At 41.4% G+C, this 16856-nt stretch overlaps 2 protein-coding genes across 4 annotated transcripts in view; both read left to right on the top strand.

The window, feature by feature from the left end:
• The window catches only part of ptpn13 (protein tyrosine phosphatase non-receptor type 13), a 42026-nt gene extending 31308 nt beyond the window's left edge, over nucleotides 1–10718 (top strand). Inside the window, exons 24-49 of one of the 3 annotated variants that reach the window (XM_046376142.1) lie at nucleotides 46–479; nucleotides 908–1039; nucleotides 2324–2417; nucleotides 2523–2608; nucleotides 2699–2867; nucleotides 3360–3574; nucleotides 3674–3772; nucleotides 3857–4239; nucleotides 4332–4491; nucleotides 4650–4805; nucleotides 5097–5268; nucleotides 5422–5632; nucleotides 5772–5857; nucleotides 5950–6011; nucleotides 6350–6505; nucleotides 6759–6924; nucleotides 7121–7204; nucleotides 7327–7424; nucleotides 7524–7579; nucleotides 7683–7780; nucleotides 7912–8060; nucleotides 8146–8236; nucleotides 8349–8686; nucleotides 8777–8992; nucleotides 9089–9151; nucleotides 9262–10718. In XM_046376142.1, the coding sequence (XP_046232098.1) occupies nucleotides 46–479; nucleotides 908–1039; nucleotides 2324–2417; nucleotides 2523–2608; nucleotides 2699–2867; nucleotides 3360–3574; nucleotides 3674–3772; nucleotides 3857–4239; nucleotides 4332–4491; nucleotides 4650–4805; nucleotides 5097–5268; nucleotides 5422–5632; nucleotides 5772–5857; nucleotides 5950–6011; nucleotides 6350–6505; nucleotides 6759–6924; nucleotides 7121–7204; nucleotides 7327–7424; nucleotides 7524–7579; nucleotides 7683–7780; nucleotides 7912–8060; nucleotides 8146–8236; nucleotides 8349–8686; nucleotides 8777–8992; nucleotides 9089–9151; nucleotides 9262–9339 (4052 nt within the window). In that variant the 3' untranslated portion in view covers nucleotides 9340–10718. The remainder of the gene's footprint in view (nucleotides 1–45; nucleotides 480–907; nucleotides 1040–2323; nucleotides 2418–2522; nucleotides 2609–2698; nucleotides 2868–3359; nucleotides 3575–3673; nucleotides 3773–3856; nucleotides 4240–4331; nucleotides 4492–4649; nucleotides 4806–5096; nucleotides 5269–5421; nucleotides 5633–5771; nucleotides 5858–5949; nucleotides 6012–6349; nucleotides 6506–6758; nucleotides 6925–7120; nucleotides 7205–7326; nucleotides 7425–7523; nucleotides 7580–7682; nucleotides 7781–7911; nucleotides 8061–8145; nucleotides 8237–8348; nucleotides 8687–8776; nucleotides 8993–9088; nucleotides 9152–9261) is intronic. The other 2 variants (XM_046376143.1, XM_046376144.1) reach the window with 2 other exon arrangements.
• Nucleotides 10719–11068: 350 nt separating this feature from the next.
• Nucleotides 11069–16604, top strand: sdad1 (SDA1 domain containing 1). The gene is made up of 22 exons (XM_046376145.1): nucleotides 11069–11293; nucleotides 11419–11523; nucleotides 11607–11705; nucleotides 11833–11943; nucleotides 12160–12231; nucleotides 12344–12444; nucleotides 12552–12609; nucleotides 12699–12773; nucleotides 12865–12966; nucleotides 13170–13239; nucleotides 13353–13456; nucleotides 13970–14027; nucleotides 14110–14168; nucleotides 14259–14335; nucleotides 14467–14564; nucleotides 14663–14739; nucleotides 14931–15054; nucleotides 15192–15283; nucleotides 15370–15560; nucleotides 15747–15831; nucleotides 16139–16300; nucleotides 16420–16604. Exons 1-22 carry the CDS (start codon nucleotides 11204–11206, stop codon nucleotides 16462–16464), a joined length of 2055 nt encoding a protein of 684 aa, XP_046232101.1. The 5' UTR covers nucleotides 11069–11203; the 3' UTR covers nucleotides 16465–16604.
• Nucleotides 16605–16856: the final 252 nt, after the last annotated feature.

Raw genomic sequence — 16856 nt, 5'->3', positions numbered from 1 at the left:
GAACTTGCAGACTAACATCAGTGATCTTCTTCCTTGTTTTGACAGAATCTTCAGGTTATGTTCCCTTACAAGCAAAGTCTGCATTGAAGGCACTTGACTCCAGCCCGAGACAAGAAATAGACTTTGATACCTCATCAGAGGAGCAGGTGGGAACAGGAAGCCCCACCTCCTCCCCAGTCCACCAGCACACTAGCCTCAGCTCTCAGGACTCCAGGAATGCCGTTGCTAAAGTCAGCCACCCTCCTGCTAATGGAGTTCAGCAGTGCCTGGAAAGAGCTATGGCTGTTTCTACGGCTGCTCAACATCACAGACCAGAGCCCAACATGGGTTTGGAGCCTATGCCTCCCGCTCTGCCACCCAAAACCAGGAAAGCTAAAGTGCCAGAAGCACCAAAAGTTGCCGAGCATTCTGACAGGGGGGATTCAGACATGGACGAGGAGACGTATTCCAGCGGTCAGGAGAAACTCAAGGTCAAAAAGGTGTGGCCGTTGTATTTATGAAGTCATTCGTGAAAAATGGATTCTTTGCTTTTATACATCATCCTACCTAGTGGTTGTCTACTCAGAAGGTCTATGAATTAAAAACTCACACAAGGTTTTATATCCTGGTGGAGCAAATACAAATTTTCTGCATATAAAGCCAGATAAGATTGGTTCTTATATTTCCCTTCAGATGCCTGACACAACTAACTGCCTGTTGTTTATAACCTTTGCTTATCATTGCATTTTCAATGTCAATGCAAGTCAGTTTTTGTTACACTGCATGTCCTCCTTTGAATGTTATATCTGCTAATTTTTCCCTCCGCATTACTTACTTGAGCTTCCTCAATCTCCCTTCATCCCTTTTTCTCTTTCTGCATGTTTGAGCTTGTGATAATTCAACTTAATACCTTGTTCTCTATTTGCAGGAATACATCATGGAAAATTTAAATGGTAATGTCCCAGGAGTCAATAGTCTCCATCCAGGAGAACTATTTGACGTTGAGCTGTCCAAAATTGACAGCAGCCTGGGCATAAGTGTCACGGTACTGTTCGGCAAGGTTTTCACCCTCTCTTTGTTTTGCCCCCTTTCACCTTCATCTTGTCACTGTTGTCCGTCTGGGTTTATGCGTTGGCTTGGGTTTGGTTTGCTTTCTTAACACTGAATGTTGTCTGGTCTGCAAGTTCTTGTGGAAACATTGTGCACCCAGTTGGTCTTGCATGCTCTCCCTTTTGTTTAATCAATAATCAGTCAATAATGTTTTTTTGGTTTTTGTTTTTAAAAGCCACACAGTATCCTTAGTGCCTTCACAGTACAAACAGTTCAAACAGGACTTATTACTGAGTTTTTTGGTTTCCTACATGCTAGCGGCTGACTGGAGTGCCACTAGTATAATTTATGATTAGCGTGGATTTATTTATACCACAATAACAAATCACTTGACTGTATGTTTCCAGAACAGGAATCCTCTCAAATATTTATATTCAGAATAATAACTGATAATAACTTATTTTGACCTAACATCTCAGTAAATTTGTCATTAACATAACAATGAACAGTTGTTTCAGTTTCAGCTAATTCATAATTGTGGTATGATAAATGCTTTGTCTATGTAATTTGAAAATCCAACCAAAGCATAATTTACACAACTGACGGAACTGTGTTGGTTGTCAATAAAGTCATAAGGACGCTGAGGCTGTGCTTTGCTGATTGTGACATTTGAAAAAAAAAAAAAAATTGACGACATTAAGTTATTTTAGTTTGAACGTGTTGAATAATGAAGAATTTAAAACCTCTCTTTAAAATTTAGCCAAGTTTTTAGATATTAAGTCACTTCTGTTTAGCGTGAATGATACGAGCTTGACCACCATGCAGGCAGGGAATAATGGAAAAAGGGAAAGAAAAGTCACTGCTGAAAATATAAATACACTTCTGCCTCTTTCAGTTAAGTGCAGTCATTAAGTCAGTCGTTTTTCCAATCAGTTTTTTAAACAAATGGCAACACACTACTCAATCCGAGCCAATCATTGTGTGACCTATGGTCCACAAACAACGACAACAAACTACAGAATGAACTTCAGGCAAACTTTGGTTTTGAATGTTTTGCATTCAAATATTTCTTCTGTGATCTTTCAAAATAACAATAAACATATAAAATGCAACAAAGTTTTATTTCTGAAGCTACGGTAAAGGCAAAGCATTTATCATTTAACTATTACATTGGAAATAAGGAAAAAAGAAACAAAGCAAAACACCCATCCCTGCCATCAACCCTCGTAGAAAATACATTATGAACTATTTTCTTCTCTGGCTGATTAGACTGAAAGATGTGTGCATTTCTTAGGGGGGAGTCAACACAACTGTTCGGCATGGAGGCATCTACGTCAAAGCCATCATACCAAAAGGCGCTGCTGAGCTTGATGGGAGGATACGGAAAGGTAACAGCCTAAGCAGTGAGGATACAGAGAGACTTCGTTATAAACTGAATTACAATTATTGGACTTTAGAGTGTATCTAAACCACTATGTCTGTCGCATGCTCAGGGGATCGTGTGGTTGCCGTCAATGGAAAAAGTCTGGAGGGAGCCACTCATCAGCAGGCAGTCGAGGTTCTCAGAGACACTGGGCAGGTGAGCGAAGACATTCACTGCGAGCACCTCTCTGACAAGCTGTTCAGTTGCTGCCATACTGGCCACTAATGCAAAGTGAATCTCCCTCAGATGGTGCACTTGTTGTTGGAGAAGGGTCACCCACCCGCAGACAGTGTCCACGCTCCCGTCACACCTCAAATCACTCCGCGATGTTCTGGCAGCAACCAACACCAGGCCAAGAACAAAGAGCAGCCACTTGAGGTCAAAGAGAAACCAGAGTACAGCTTTGCTACACCAGGTGTGTGTGTGTATTTGTATTTTGCTTGTCCAGTCCTGTGTAAATGTTTACAGTCTACAAGGAAGGTAATGAAAGTAAGCAGGAAAACACTGATCATTAAGTTTGTATGCGTTTCAAAGGGTTGCACTGAGACACTCTGTGCTCTCTTGATAAAGCAACTTACTGTTGCTAATCTCATTTGAAAGAAAATGACAGTGTGTGTACAAGCCGTTATCGGCACATTGCTGCCTATTTAGAGCTCAGTACCTGGTTTAGATGTAGAAGACCATTATATTGTTTTTCAAGACTGTAATTTTGAAGACTATTTGATCCATTTGATGAACTTGTCTGTCCTTCCATTCATCCTTCCATCCACTGTGTATACCTTCGTATTCTGTGCAGGGTCGAAAGTTTTGGCCAACAGGATAGACAGATGGCCAGTTTAACATGCATCTAGCAAATGAAGAGTGTCCAGGTCACTGTACCTGCATGTCTTTCTGCATGTCCTCACAGATAATGTGTTTGAGGTGTGCCTGCTGAAGAACACATCAGGGCTGGGCTTCAGTTTCAGTCGAGAGGAGAACATCCCCGATGAGCCTCATGGCTCCAGCATGGTGCGGGTTAAAAAGCTGTTTCCCGGCCAGCCAGCTGCAGAGAGCGGCCGCATCAACGTTGGTGATGTCATCATGCGGGTCAATCAAACCCCCCTCAAAGGTCTTTCACAACATGTAAGTACGCTGTTTCTCCCAGCTCCGCTACCGGCTGGAAAGCAAGTTGGAGGTGTAACCTAGTTTGAACTGTGTCTCTGTGTCCATTCATTCCCTTAGGAGGTGATATCAGCTTTGCGAGGAACAGGACAGGAGGTGACTTTGCTCCTCTGTAGACCTAAACATGGGGTTCTTCCTGAAATGGACACTTCAGCTTTGGTGAGTCAGTGAATAACACTTTTCTGTCCCTAACTGCCGTGTGGACGAGCAAAACTAATTGTTGGTAATTGCATTTCTTCCTAGACACCTATGTCATCACCTCGAAAGGAGCTGGCGACCCAGGCAGAGTCCAACCTGAGCTTGGGCAGGACAACCTCTCCTCTGGGTACACAAAGCAAGAGCAGTCAGGGTACTGTGGAGGAGGCCCTGGAGAGGCTGCGGTTCAAAACGCCAGGCCGACACAACAGCTACAGCGACAGCACTGATGGAGATGAGGAGGTGGAAGAAGCCTTCAGCCCGAGCGCTGCGGAGCACGGCAGGCAAACTTGGGAGCGGAGTGTCTACCACATCCCCAGCAGCAACCTGGGACTGGGACACTACGACAGCACTGGTCAGCTGGATGACACCATCCACTCAGCCTTCTACTCCCCAAGCTTGTCAATGACAAGATCAGACCTCAGCAAGAGGTATCCGATCGATGTTAAAACAACAGTCATATCATCTGGATTAATCATATTCCCTGATTTCTCTTAATTTTATCTTGATGTTATTTGGACAGGTGTCCTTCATCCCCTGTGACAGCTGATCTGGAGTCGCCCTCCCTGCCTATGGTGTCATCTCCCGCTGCCCCAAGTCCAGATCCCCTGCCTCCTCCACTTCCTCTGCCCATAAACCTCACCGTGCCCGGCAATGGACATGACATTGAGGAATTTGCTCCGGTAAGAACAGAGGAGGGGAAGCTTTAAAGACAGAACGCTAGAGATCTAAAAATATCTTAAATGTGTGAAGGGTTTCCATCAAAATGCGGATCCAAATTTTGAAGGATTTTTTCAGACCAGAATGATTCCTCTGAAAGAGATTCATCTCTGTTTTATAGGAAGTTGAGCTTAAAGTCTCCTTGGTGAAGTCAGAAAAAGGCAGCCTGGGCTTCACCCTCACCAAAGGTAACGACCACGGATGTTACATCCATGACATCGTCCAGGATCCAGCCAAGGGAGATGGAAGGCTCAGGCCCGGGGACCGAATGATTATGGTACAAATTCGTCCCTAACACCTACAGAATGTTTCAGCCTGTGTTGTAGGTGCATTAGAGTTATCAAACAGTGATTGTATCAAACTTGGTCTCAACAGCAATTTCCATTTAAAGGGGTGAAACACGCTTATTTACATCTGAGAGTTAGATGGCATAACAACTGAAGAGCTTGAGCTATAACTTAGCTTAGTACCTTAGCTTAGCCTGCATAAAAAAATGGAGGCAGAAGAAAAGTCTGGCTCTTCCTGTCTGTTTTACTACTGCTACCATAATTTTGTTTTCTGTCTCCAGGTGAACACCACAGATGTGAGCAATATGGGCCATACTGAGGTGGTTAATCTTGTGCGTGCAGCCCCCCGTGTGGTTGACTTGGTGGTAGGGAGGGTCCTGGAGGCTCCTAAGCCCCCCATAGAAGCCCACCTGCTGCCTGACATTTATTTTAAGGGCAGCCAAGAACCACTGGGTAAGCAACAGCCCTCAGTAACCATATAAAACATCCCTGGCACATTCAGGCACTGCACATTCTCTGCTCTGGTCTTCCAAGCTTTCCCAGATGTTGCATCCAAAATATCAAGCTCAAGTCAAACCGAAATTGTACTCCTTGTTCTGTCACCAGGTTTGGTACTAGATGGAGGCGCCGACAGTGCTTACGGTGTCTTATTTGCGAAAGACATTCTCCCAGGTTCAGTGGCTTTTGAGGAGGGCAGCCTGAAACCACTTGATCTCATTCACTATATCAATGGTGCTCCCACCCAGGAGCTGACGCTCAGTGAGAGCACCAGACTGCTGGAGCTCTCCCTCAACGACCTCTCTATCAAGGCCACAAGGTAGTCTAACAAATAATGACGTCTGTTCGCCGTGTTTTGTTGGTGTTGCTTTTTGATCAGGTTGTTTTTAGCTTGAGCCACTGATTGTGTCATCACTTCAGTTGCTTTATTTTTCTTCTCTTTTCTCTTTGGCTGAAAGGGATGGAAAGCCTGTTGCCCCCGGACAGAAAAGTGTGTCCTTTCTTAACAACAACATTAGCCCCAAGGTTTCATCCAGCATTAATGGTAAGTTTCACATGTTGAAGGGGTCACCTGCAAAAATAATGTTGTTGTTTATTTTGTTTTAGATGTAACTGCAACATTATTTTCTGTTTAAGGGTTTCTTAAAGGAGAAGATCCAAGAGACCAGGAGTGTCTTGCAGAACTTTGTCCTTCAGAGGTAAGTTAAGAAATGCATTTTTATCTCTGGCTCTATATGCTATTTGTGTGCTTTGATTTAAACTTCTACTGTTGCACTGACTAGAAATTTCAAGCAAAAGCAAAATTGGCAATGGGAAATGGTTACAGTGATTAGCAGAGGTTAACTGTTAATGCGATGATGAACACATGTACAGATGTTTTTATTGCAATATTTTGATCCCCATCATCAATACGTCCAATAGCATTAATTAACTCATTAGCTTTGCCTTCTTAATAGCCGTTTCACGACCAAATGGTCTGCTAATGTTTTGTCTCACAAATTAAAGGCAGTTGCACGTTTGTTTGTTCACTGTGCAGGAGATAATCATAAAGCTGGATCTGGAGAAGCCACTCTCAGGAGGACTGGGTTTCTCTGTGATTGGAGGTGAAAGAGGGATCTTTGTCAAATCCATCACACCAGGAGGGATAGCAGAGTCCTCGGGCAAACTGCAAGTGGGAGACAGGCTCCTGAAAGTGAGTGATGTTTCTGATATATTTCACTCAGAATTTAAGGTCATATTAATGCACTTTTAACTGCTAACACCTACGTACGTTCTGCACTTGATGCAAATGAAACAACAAATACTAGAAAATATTTAATCCACTGTTTTCCATGTTTGCCTTGTTTTTGTGCTCCACATGTATTAAACTTCCTCTGGATGTTCTGAAACAACGCACAGACTGCTCTTAAGAGTTTTAACCATGGCTGTTTGTCTTTTTCTTGCAGGTGAATGACGAACTAATGACAGGTGTGTCCCACACCAAAGCTGTCACCACCATCCGTAAAACTAAAGGCCTGGTACATCTCATAGTGTCCAGACCGCCAGACCAGAACCCAAACACATACCTGGCCTATCTGCCCATTAACTCTGACAAGTGCAATGGAAACACAGGTACAAGCAGAACATGATTTCTATGGGTAAATGTTTTGTCTGGCAGTTTTTCCTGTTTTTAGTACAAAAATCCAATTCTTCTCTATTTAAAATGAAATAATGGCTTGTGTTAGTATTGTAGTAATTGGTGTAGTTGTAGTAATGTGTTTATTTTTTGTCTTTGCACACAACCCGCTCTCCTTCATGCTGCTTTCAGACCTGAGTGACGACAGTGGGGCTAGGCCATATACTCTCCCTAATGAACTGAAATCTGGCAGCTTCCCTCCAATACCACCAATAGGTACCAACATTCACACAAGACAATATACTGCAGCCCCAAGTAGAACAATGTTTATTTATTTGTAAATCAAATAATGCAGTGTTAAACTTGACAAACTAGACCACATTCCCATGTTTGATTAGACTACGAAGACGAACTGAAAAGAGAGACGGAGCACAGCGCAGGCCTCTCGGAGGACACCGACTGTGATGGCTCTTCTTTACCTGAAGATTCCCCTGAGGTACAAATCAATTCTGACATCAGTCTCAACATGAAACTGTGTGAGGGTTATAATTGCTGTGTATATTTTTTTGTTTTGTTTGTGATTCTTCTATAATAGAGTTCCCGGAAGGTGGAATGGCAAGAGGAGAGTGCTGACTATCCAAGGAATGAAAAGTAAGAACTACTTTTAGTAGCTACACCTGTCTGAATGAGGACTGTGAAGATATTCACACCTTTCTCCTTTACATCTCACCATTTCATGTTATTGACTCGACAGCTATCTGCAAATGAGTGCTGGACAGCCAGAGGAAGATGAAATCACATGGGGAAGTGATGAACTGCCTATTGAAAACATTAACTCCAATCCAAGAGATGGTAAGATGGAGTTTGGGTTTGAAGTTTGACTCTTAAAAACATTAATTCTTCACGAGAGCTTAAAATGATGCGATGGGAGAATCTCAAATCGGGATGTTTTGTTTTGTTCCTTCATTCCATCTTTTCCCCAGATGGGCCAATCATCACAGAGGATGAGCTGACCTCTTTGCCCCTGGTCAAAGTGGTCCCCGATGGCCAATACACAGGAGTGAAGCTCAACACTGTAGTCCGCATGATGAGGGGACTTCTGGAGCAGAAGGTCCCCCTGCAGGAGTTTGATGTAAGAATCTCTTTTGAATTTCAGTGGCTGCAAATTATTTGCAGTTCATTAGACTTTTATGAACACCTGCTTTCCTTCCTGGCAGAACCTCCAGAACCTCCAGCCACTGGATGACTGCTTAATAGCTCAGACGAAGGAGAACAAGAAGAAGAATCGCTACAAGAACGTCGTTCCCTGTAAGAAAAGTCACAAATGTGTTGCTGCATAAATGTCCTTAAATCCAAAGTTGGAATCTTAAAATGTTGGACACAATTTGAAATATGATTTTTACCTACACATCTCTTTTAGTTGACACAACCCGAGTCGTGCTGGGCAAAGACGGGGGCTACATCAATGCCAACTTCATCAAGATGTCAGTGAAGGATGAGAACTACATGTACATCGCCTGTCAGGGACCCTTACCCACCACTCTGTGCGACTTCTGGCAAATGGTCTTGGAGCAGAAGTCTAATGTGATCGCCATGATGACCCGGGAAGTAGAGGGAGGGAAAGTGAAATGTCAGCGGTACTGGCCAGACACACCCAGGACAGCAGAGATGTTGGACGACAGGTTACAGATCACACTGATCAAAGACCAGTATCTCGACAACTTTGTCATCCGACTCATTGAGGTCAAAGATGTCCAGGTATGTTTATATAGCTGTTTCATGCTCATTTTCTAATGATAATTAAAACTTTCTTAGACACGTGTAACATAAGAGTTTCTCCCTCTTCAGACCAATGAAATACAGCTTGTAACTCATCTGAACTACACGGGGTGGCCTGACCATGGAACGCCCACGCAGCCCGAGCAGCTGCTCACATTTATTTCCTATATGAGGCATGTTCACCGATCGGGGCCCATAATCACACACTGCAGTGCGGGCATTGGCCGATCGGGGACCCTCATCTGTATAGACACGGTTCTAGGTCTCATCAGTAAAGATGCTGACGTGAGTAGATGAGCTTCTGTATTGTTTATTAGGAAGACTCTTGTTGTTGTTCTTTTTCTTCAGAATGATCACAGTCTAATAACCATTTTCTTGTAGTTTGATATTTCAGATGTCGTAAGGAACATGAGACTGCAGAGGCAGGGAATGGTCCAGACGGAGGTGAGATTTAATGTTTGCTTCCACTGTTAAGTAGCTCAGCTCTTAAGTGTTTTGATCCTACAGCTCTTTGGTTCATGTTTCCTCACATGTTTTTTCTTTTTTTCTTACAGGACCAGTATATTTTCTGCTATCAAGTGATCCTGTATGTCCTCAGATGCCTTCAAGCAGAGGAAAACATCTCAGGGTAGCAGAAACCAGTGGATAGCAGTGGCTGTTTCACGAAAGCAAAACAAAAATGGAGGAGAGTTGATACAGGCAGAAATTGCCAAATTACACTAAATGTTTTTAAAATGCCTTAAAATATTCAGTTTTCTTGAGAGTAAATCCTTTAAAGAAGTCTATATTTTTTATGTTTGCTTTTTGAGTTCTCTCTTTGGCTGCTACTCCCTTTAAATGCATTTCTGAGAACTGCTGATTGTATTTCTTATTGTCACCTACAGTAGAACACTTATGGGTTTTTTCCAGATTCTTGGATATTTTAAAATAATTAAGGAAGTGATCAACAACTTCGTATTTTATGTGGAACAAAATTGTACTTGTGTATTTTAAATCCTGTTTTGATGCTGGAACATGCCTTGACAGAATACTATGTCAGTATTTGCTTTGTAAATCTGTTTTACAGTAATTGCTTACTGCCTGAGGGTAAATGATGAAATTGAACGTGTACATATTCATCTCCTTAAAATTAAACTGGATACATTTTAAATGTTATGTAGAGGAAGGTTTATTCATTTTAAAAAACAGAAATATTTTCCTTGACTTTGTCATTTTTAGTGCATATCGCCTTTTAGCAAACAACAAACTTTGTCAGCCTTATTGTTAGCAATTTATGCTGTGTAAAAAGGTTGCCAACACATTGCAAACGTCACTTATAAAAATATTAACATTAAGCTTGCTGACTAACAAAACCACTGAAAAGTCTAAGGAAGAGAAGCTACAACTTGTGCACCTGTATAATGACTTGAAAACGACTTCATATACTCTACATAAGTTACTGCACAGTATTGCAATAATGAAGCTTGCAATGTTGACTTTGTGCTGCAGCTGTTGGGGAAGTGTTAACCTCTATAGTTTGTAATGATGTTCGGCATAATGTTGGTGTTAATTAATGTCTACCCAGCGATTAAACATCTTGGCTGCAATACCACAGGAAACCACAAACCCCCATCAAAATTGGTCATAGAATTGAAGATGTACAAAGATTGAATATTGGAGCCTTCATATTTTTTTTTCTGGATGTTGAATTGGAAGGCATATTTTACAGGTGCTAGTGTCACTGTGTCTTTTCTCTGTATGTACTTTTTAAAAAACATCATTGCCCTGACTGAATGCACATCCTGAGCTATCTGGTGGATTCATGTAAATTTCTACATATACTGTAGCAGAGAGCAGTAGGCAATGCTGACAGGTATGTTGTCATACCAGTTTCACCACCATGTGGTGCCAAAATCCTTTATCACATCGCTGTAAAATAATTCTGGAAACTTTGCCATGACTACAGAAATGACTTTGGGCCTCACCGGCTGTTCAACTGCCCATTTGAACAAAATAAAGCTTATATTGCTCAGCGTGTCTCATGGTCGTTTTTCTTTGCTAATTGAGATACTGCCACGGGATTGCTGTGATCTGCTGCATGAAAGAAAAGCGGAGAAACCTAATGAACGTTTTTACTTCAATCATGAATTAACCTTAATGAGACTGGAAATAACCTGCGAATTAGAGTTAAAATCTAACATGAAATACCTAAACACATCAGTCTACCATTAAAAATGAAAATATAACACTGGTATAACATGGAATTTTGCTATCGACAGATTATGTAAAACATCGTATTATCTTTCATACTATTAGTGATTTAAACGGAAAAGAATGTCAGCAAAAGGAAACACGGTTCCTTTAATTAGAGCGGAAGTGACGAAGCCTTGGCCGGACGTGACGTATGGTGTGTTAGCTGCAAGTTAAATGGCAGCCTACACATTGGCCACGCTTGCCTTGTAAAAACTGCTATTTTTCCATTATTTTTTCAACAAACTCTCATAATCGTTTTAAACCATGTCCGGGAGACTGAGCAACAAATTACCAAACAACCTGCCACAACTGCAGAATCTTATTAAAAGAGATCCGCAGTCATACACAGATGAGGTAAGTGTTGTTAGCCAACATTGCTAAAGTTTTTGGCGAGTCGATCTGTTTTTCTACGTGTAAGAATACGATCACTGTCAACATACTTCAGCCGTGAAACACTCGTGGTTCTTGTTGTTCAACAGTTTCTGCAGCAGTATCGACATTACCAGTCCAATGTACAGATCTTCAAACTGCAGCCCGACAAGCCGAACAAGGAGCTGGCAGATCTTGTCATGTTTCTTGCCCAGGTAAAGTACCGTATGTGTTTCTGATCAGTAATGTGTACTACCTTCCTACCCTCTGTGTGGTTACATTTCTTCTTCTCCTCCAGGTTGGTCATTGCTATCTGCAGCATCTGTCCACCTTTCCACAGGAGCTGTCTGAGTTATTATTGAGTCACCACACCGTCATAGAGCCAGACCTAAGAATGGTGAGAACACCAGTCAGCACAGGAGCTTCTCTGTTTTATCCATATTAAGCTTGTTATTTAGTGGATATTTTTGCAAATGACATGTCTTAAGACTGAGGTAATTTTGTGTGATTCTTGTCGGTGTCAGACCTTGTGCAAAGCCCTGATTCTTCTGAGGAACAAAGATCTGATCGACCCCGCGGGCCTCCTGGAGCTCTTCTTCGAGCTGCTGCGATGTCACGACAAACTTCTCAGAAAGGTTAGCACACCCAGCCCTTGAATAGCCTCAGCAGCTTGTGGTCATTGGATAGTATATGATTTTGAAAGTGTTTTGAAATATTTCAATGAATTTTACATAGTAAATATATTTTTAAAGTTATTTTAACTAACTAAAAGAGGAAAGCTCATATTGTGCTTTTTTGTTATTTCTCTCATCCGTTTTTAGAAGTTAACATTGGCCTCCTTTTCTCCACAGACACTGTACACACACATTGTAACAGACATCAAAAACATCAATGCTAAGCACAAAAACAACAAGGTTAACACAGTAAGTACAAGTACAGAGAAGTGTTTTACATACTCCATGTCTGCCTGTGTGTTATACTGTGGGATACACCAGCCATGACTCACTATCTGAGTTATTCTGTTGTGTGTTTCAGACATTGCAGAACTTCATGTACACCATGCTGAGAGACAGTAACCCCATAGCAGCAAAGATCTCTTTAGATGTAATGGTGGAGCTTTACAAAAGGAACATATGGTGGGTTTTAGTGGTACACTGGACATTATTAAGTAACTCTTATGTTACAGGAAATTCTTAATATTTTTCACAGCTTTAACTTCAGTGTCTTTTTGTTTGTGGGATAGGAATGATGCCAAAACAGTTAATGTCATTACAACGGCATGCTTCTCCAAGGTGACAAAGGTAAGCTTTTTTTTCTCCACACTGAAAACATCACCTAGCTTATTTTATACTGTCATTACATATGCTCTCATGCCTCTTTTCTTGTTAAGATTCTCGTCGCTGGTCTTAAATTCTTTCTGGGCAAAGATGAAGATGAGAAAAACGAGAGTGATTCAGAATCAGAGGCAAGTACCAAAGATATAAAGTGTATATGTAACATACACATGTGATATTATTTTTGTGCTGTTTTTGTGAAGAATCAACTTTATCTTTCAGACGGAGGGAACAACAGTCCGAGACCTGAAGGTGAGATACTCCACTGGCAAGAAAACCACCAAAAACAAGAAGAAGCTGGAGAAGGCAATGAAAGTCCTCAAGGTACCACTTTTGTAACTACTGCAGAGGCAAGACTCAGAATCAGAATCAGAATCAGAATTCCTTTATTAATCCCTGGAGGGAAATTCTTGTTTCTACAGACAATTGCACATGCAGTATTCCCGACCAAGAAAGGAAAACTCAACTCAACATTGTTATATTTTAGTCAGATTAATTGAGTTCATTGTTTTAACCTTTTTGTGCAGAAACACAAGAAAAAGAGGAAAGTAGAAGTTTTCAATTTCTCTGCTATTCACCTAATTCACGATCCTCAAGGTAGGCTCACATGTCGTCCCCACAACAGTCGTACCAAAAGCAAAGCATTTGCCTCATGTCATTTGTGCTACAATTCTCAAAACCATCAAGTATCTTTTTTTTTTATTATTAAGATTTTTCAGAGAAACTTCTCAAACAGTTGGAAGACTCTAAAGAGCGCTTTGAGGTGAAGATCATGATGATGGAGCTCATTTCCAGACTGGTTGGAATCCATGAGGTATGAGACACATCTGTCAGCAGCTAGTTTGTCACACACCTTTTTAGTGTGGTGGTCGGTGACACTTCGATCTGGCACTCATGAATGCTGGTGGCTCTATAAAGCATTTTATCCAGAATAATTCAACAGATCCAAAAATCAATGCAGCCATTCAATCTCAGTCCGAGTTGGTGTTGCATTTATGCAGCACAGCTTTTAAATTATTGATGTTAGGCCTGTGATCTTTTGAAATAGGCTGTGATTATTTTAAGAGTTGCTTTAGAAGTGGCTGATCGATGATTTTACGTTAACAATAGCTCACTTGGCTATTTATATGTTAAAGAAGTCACTTGTAATTGCTTTATACTAGGTTTTCTGGGATGCAAGTTCACTGTTCACTGCTCTTTTTTGGCCACAACAAGCAGCTTTAAACATAACTGAAACACAGTTTCAAACACAGGTAACCACTATACATATTCCTTGCTGAAACATGAAAAGATATTTATAGTGTAAATGTATTCTGTTCTTTTCCAGCTCTTCCTCTTCAACTTTTATCCGTTCATCCAGAGGTTTCTACAGCCCCATCAAAGAGGTAACAATAGCTCACTCAAAATAACTCAAAGTCCTCTGACCTCTTTTTGTGAGACATTTTAAACAAACTCTTGTCTCTCCAGAGGTGACAAAGATTCTCCTGTGTGCTGCCCAGGCTTCCCATCAACTCATCCCACCAGAGGTACAACAAGATCTACGGTTTTATCCTCTTAGTCAGCACATAACATAAGGACTCCGATATAACTGTGTTTGTACATTCCCACTTGTCCAGATCATCGAACCTGTGATCATGACCATCGCCAACAACTTTGTGACAGACAGAAACTCTGGGGAGGTCATGACAGTGGGGTAAACTCAAGCTTTTTCTGTTTTCACTTAAAAATGTTCATAACAAAAATACAAACCCATACAGATCATTTGTAACTACATGTTTTACTGCACAGTGTTATAGTGTACTTTACCCCTTTTTTGTACTCAAGTATCAATGCCATCAAGGAAGTGGCTGGCCGCTGTCCACTTGCCATCACAGAGGACTTGCTGCAGGACCTGGCCCAGTACAAGACCCACAAAGACAAGAGTGAGTGACCGACTGTTTTTTTTCTTGTCACAGTCCTGAGTGCACTGATTAAAGCAGGTGTGCACTCACTCGTAAAACATCTTGTTTTTGTCCCCCAGATGTGATGATGTCTGCTAGAGGACTGATCCAACTGTTCAGGAGTCTTAATCCACAGATGCTGCACAAGAAAGACAGGGTGAGCCACCTGTGAACTCTGAAAACTACACCTTTTTTTAAGTCTTAATATTCAACGGCTGTGAGTGTAGTTTATTTAGCACACTGTAATGTGGAAAAGTTAGAGAAGCACAAATGAAGAGAGGAGTGTAGTGGCAATAAATCCAGAAATATAATACTGACAAACTGTAAACCTTGCTGCTTGTTGTCCAGGGGAGACCCACAGAGGCATCGGCGGAGGCCAAGATCAAAGACTATGGAGAGCTGGAGGCTAAAGACTACATCCCCGGAGCTGAAGTCCTTGAGGTGGAGAACAGAGAGGGAGAGGAGGACGAAGGTGAACCGCTATTGTATTATTGAATCCATAGAGTTGGATTACGGAGGATAAATTAATCTGTAAAACAGACTGGGGTTTTGTACAGCACTGGGCGTGATCAGTATCAGGCTAACATGCTTATCCATACTGCACAACAGATGGCTGGGAGAGTGCCAGTGTTAGTGATGACGATGAAGACGGTGAGTGGGTGGACGTTCACCACTCGTCTGATGAAGACACGGGGGAAGTGGTGAGAATGAAATTGCACATCTCATTAAATTGCTGACGGATAATTATGTATTGCTTTAACGTAACGGTTATCTGCGCTTGTGAAAGGCGGAGAAGCTTAAGAGTATGCCCGTGGAGGAAAGAAAAGCCAAAGCGGCGGCGGTTAGCGCCAGCAGGCTCCTCACTCAGGATGACTTCAACAAGATCCGTTTGGCCCAGATGGCCAAAGAGGTCAACGCTGCACCAGGCAAGGGCCAGAAGAGGAAGAATGTGGACAGTGACGACGAGGACAACGGCAGGTTAGAAAGCTGTTTGAACCCAGGGAATTACATCATTTAAAAGAGAGGAATTTGTCTTTCGAAAATGTATATTTTTACCTCTCAGTTCTCAGATTCCTTTGAACAAGGGTGTAATAACTGTGAAGTTTAGCTTGCTGATAATGATAGTTGATCACAATGAGTTTTTGTTTCTCCTAAATCTTTTAGAGGTGAGCTGCTGACCTTGAGGAATATTGAGAAACTCCATAAGAAACCAAAAGCAGACAAGGAAACACGCCTGGCAACAGCATTGGTAAAACATTATGCTAACATTATGTGGGGTGATTTAAACTGTTCTTAATTACTGCTCCAGTGAAACCATGGACCTTAACTGTGGATTCTGGAAAGTCATTCATGGGCAGTTCACAGTATAGTGTGACCGTCATGATGTGTGGGGCTGAAACCTAACAGTCACTGTCATCTTCTGTCAGGCCGTTTGTTCTATAAAATGTCAGAGATTCACTTTGCTGTTGTTGAAGACTACAAAAACATTTTGGAAACCAGATAGTTTTAATTAGCAGGTGATTAGTGGCTAATAATTTCATTGATTGATTTTCAAGGCGGGACGGACCGACCGGAAGGAGTTTGTCAAGAAGCGAACCAAACTGAATCCACACGCCAGCACCAGCAACAAGGAGAAGAAGAGGACGAAGAACTTCATGATGATGAGACAAAGTCAGAATGTCAGGACAAAAGGCAAACGCTCCTTCAGAGAGAAACAGGTAAGTCACACCTGTCAGAAGGACCTACTGCACTGCACTGTGTCTATACTGATTATATTGAATACAAAGACAAAACAGTATTTGCATTTCAACTGAAAATATTTGTATTTCCTATCCAGCTTGCTCTACGGGATGCACTCCTGAAAAAAAGGAAGTACAAATAGGACATGGACATCATGTTTTATATTCTGTGTCTAGTAATATTGTACATCTTTTAAGTATCCAGTTTATTAATGTATTATTTTCAGCACATGAACTGCATACATCAATGCTGTTTTGAAATAAACCATCTTTAATAATTGCATAAAGGTTTCCATATGGGTGTCATTATTATGTTTTGATCTGTTTATACTGCAGCTTTAAAATTCTGTATCTTTAACAAAGACCCAATCTAATATAAATATTATATACATATAAAAGAAGTTCATCTTAGGAAACGAGGCACTTAGAGAGTGTGAAGCTTTTCCTTTAACGTCATAAATTGTGTTGCTGGATCCGAGACTCGCCAGTGGTTTATGGTTATATTAGTTTTTACTATATGTTGAACTGGGAATTT

This window comes from Scatophagus argus, chromosome 20 (assembly GCF_020382885.2).
Source record: "Scatophagus argus isolate fScaArg1 chromosome 20, fScaArg1.pri, whole genome shotgun sequence".
In the NCBI taxonomy this organism is placed as follows: domain Eukaryota; kingdom Metazoa; phylum Chordata; class Actinopteri; family Scatophagidae; genus Scatophagus; species Scatophagus argus.
The sequence above is the reverse complement of the archived record's forward strand: the minus strand, read 5'-3'. Positions and strand labels throughout refer to the sequence as shown.

Coding starts and splice junctions, on each gene's coding strand:
- sdad1 (XM_046376145.1), top strand. CDS start 11,204: ATGTCCGGGAGACTGAGCAACAAATTACCAAACAACCTGCCACAACTG. Junction 13,457..13,969: donor GACTGGTTGGAATCCATGAG/GTATGAGACACA, acceptor GTTCTTTTCCAG/CTCTTCCTCTTCAACTTTTA. Junction 14,028..14,109: donor TCTACAGCCCCATCAAAGAG/GTAACAATAGCT, acceptor TTGTCTCTCCAG/AGGTGACAAAGATTCTCCTG.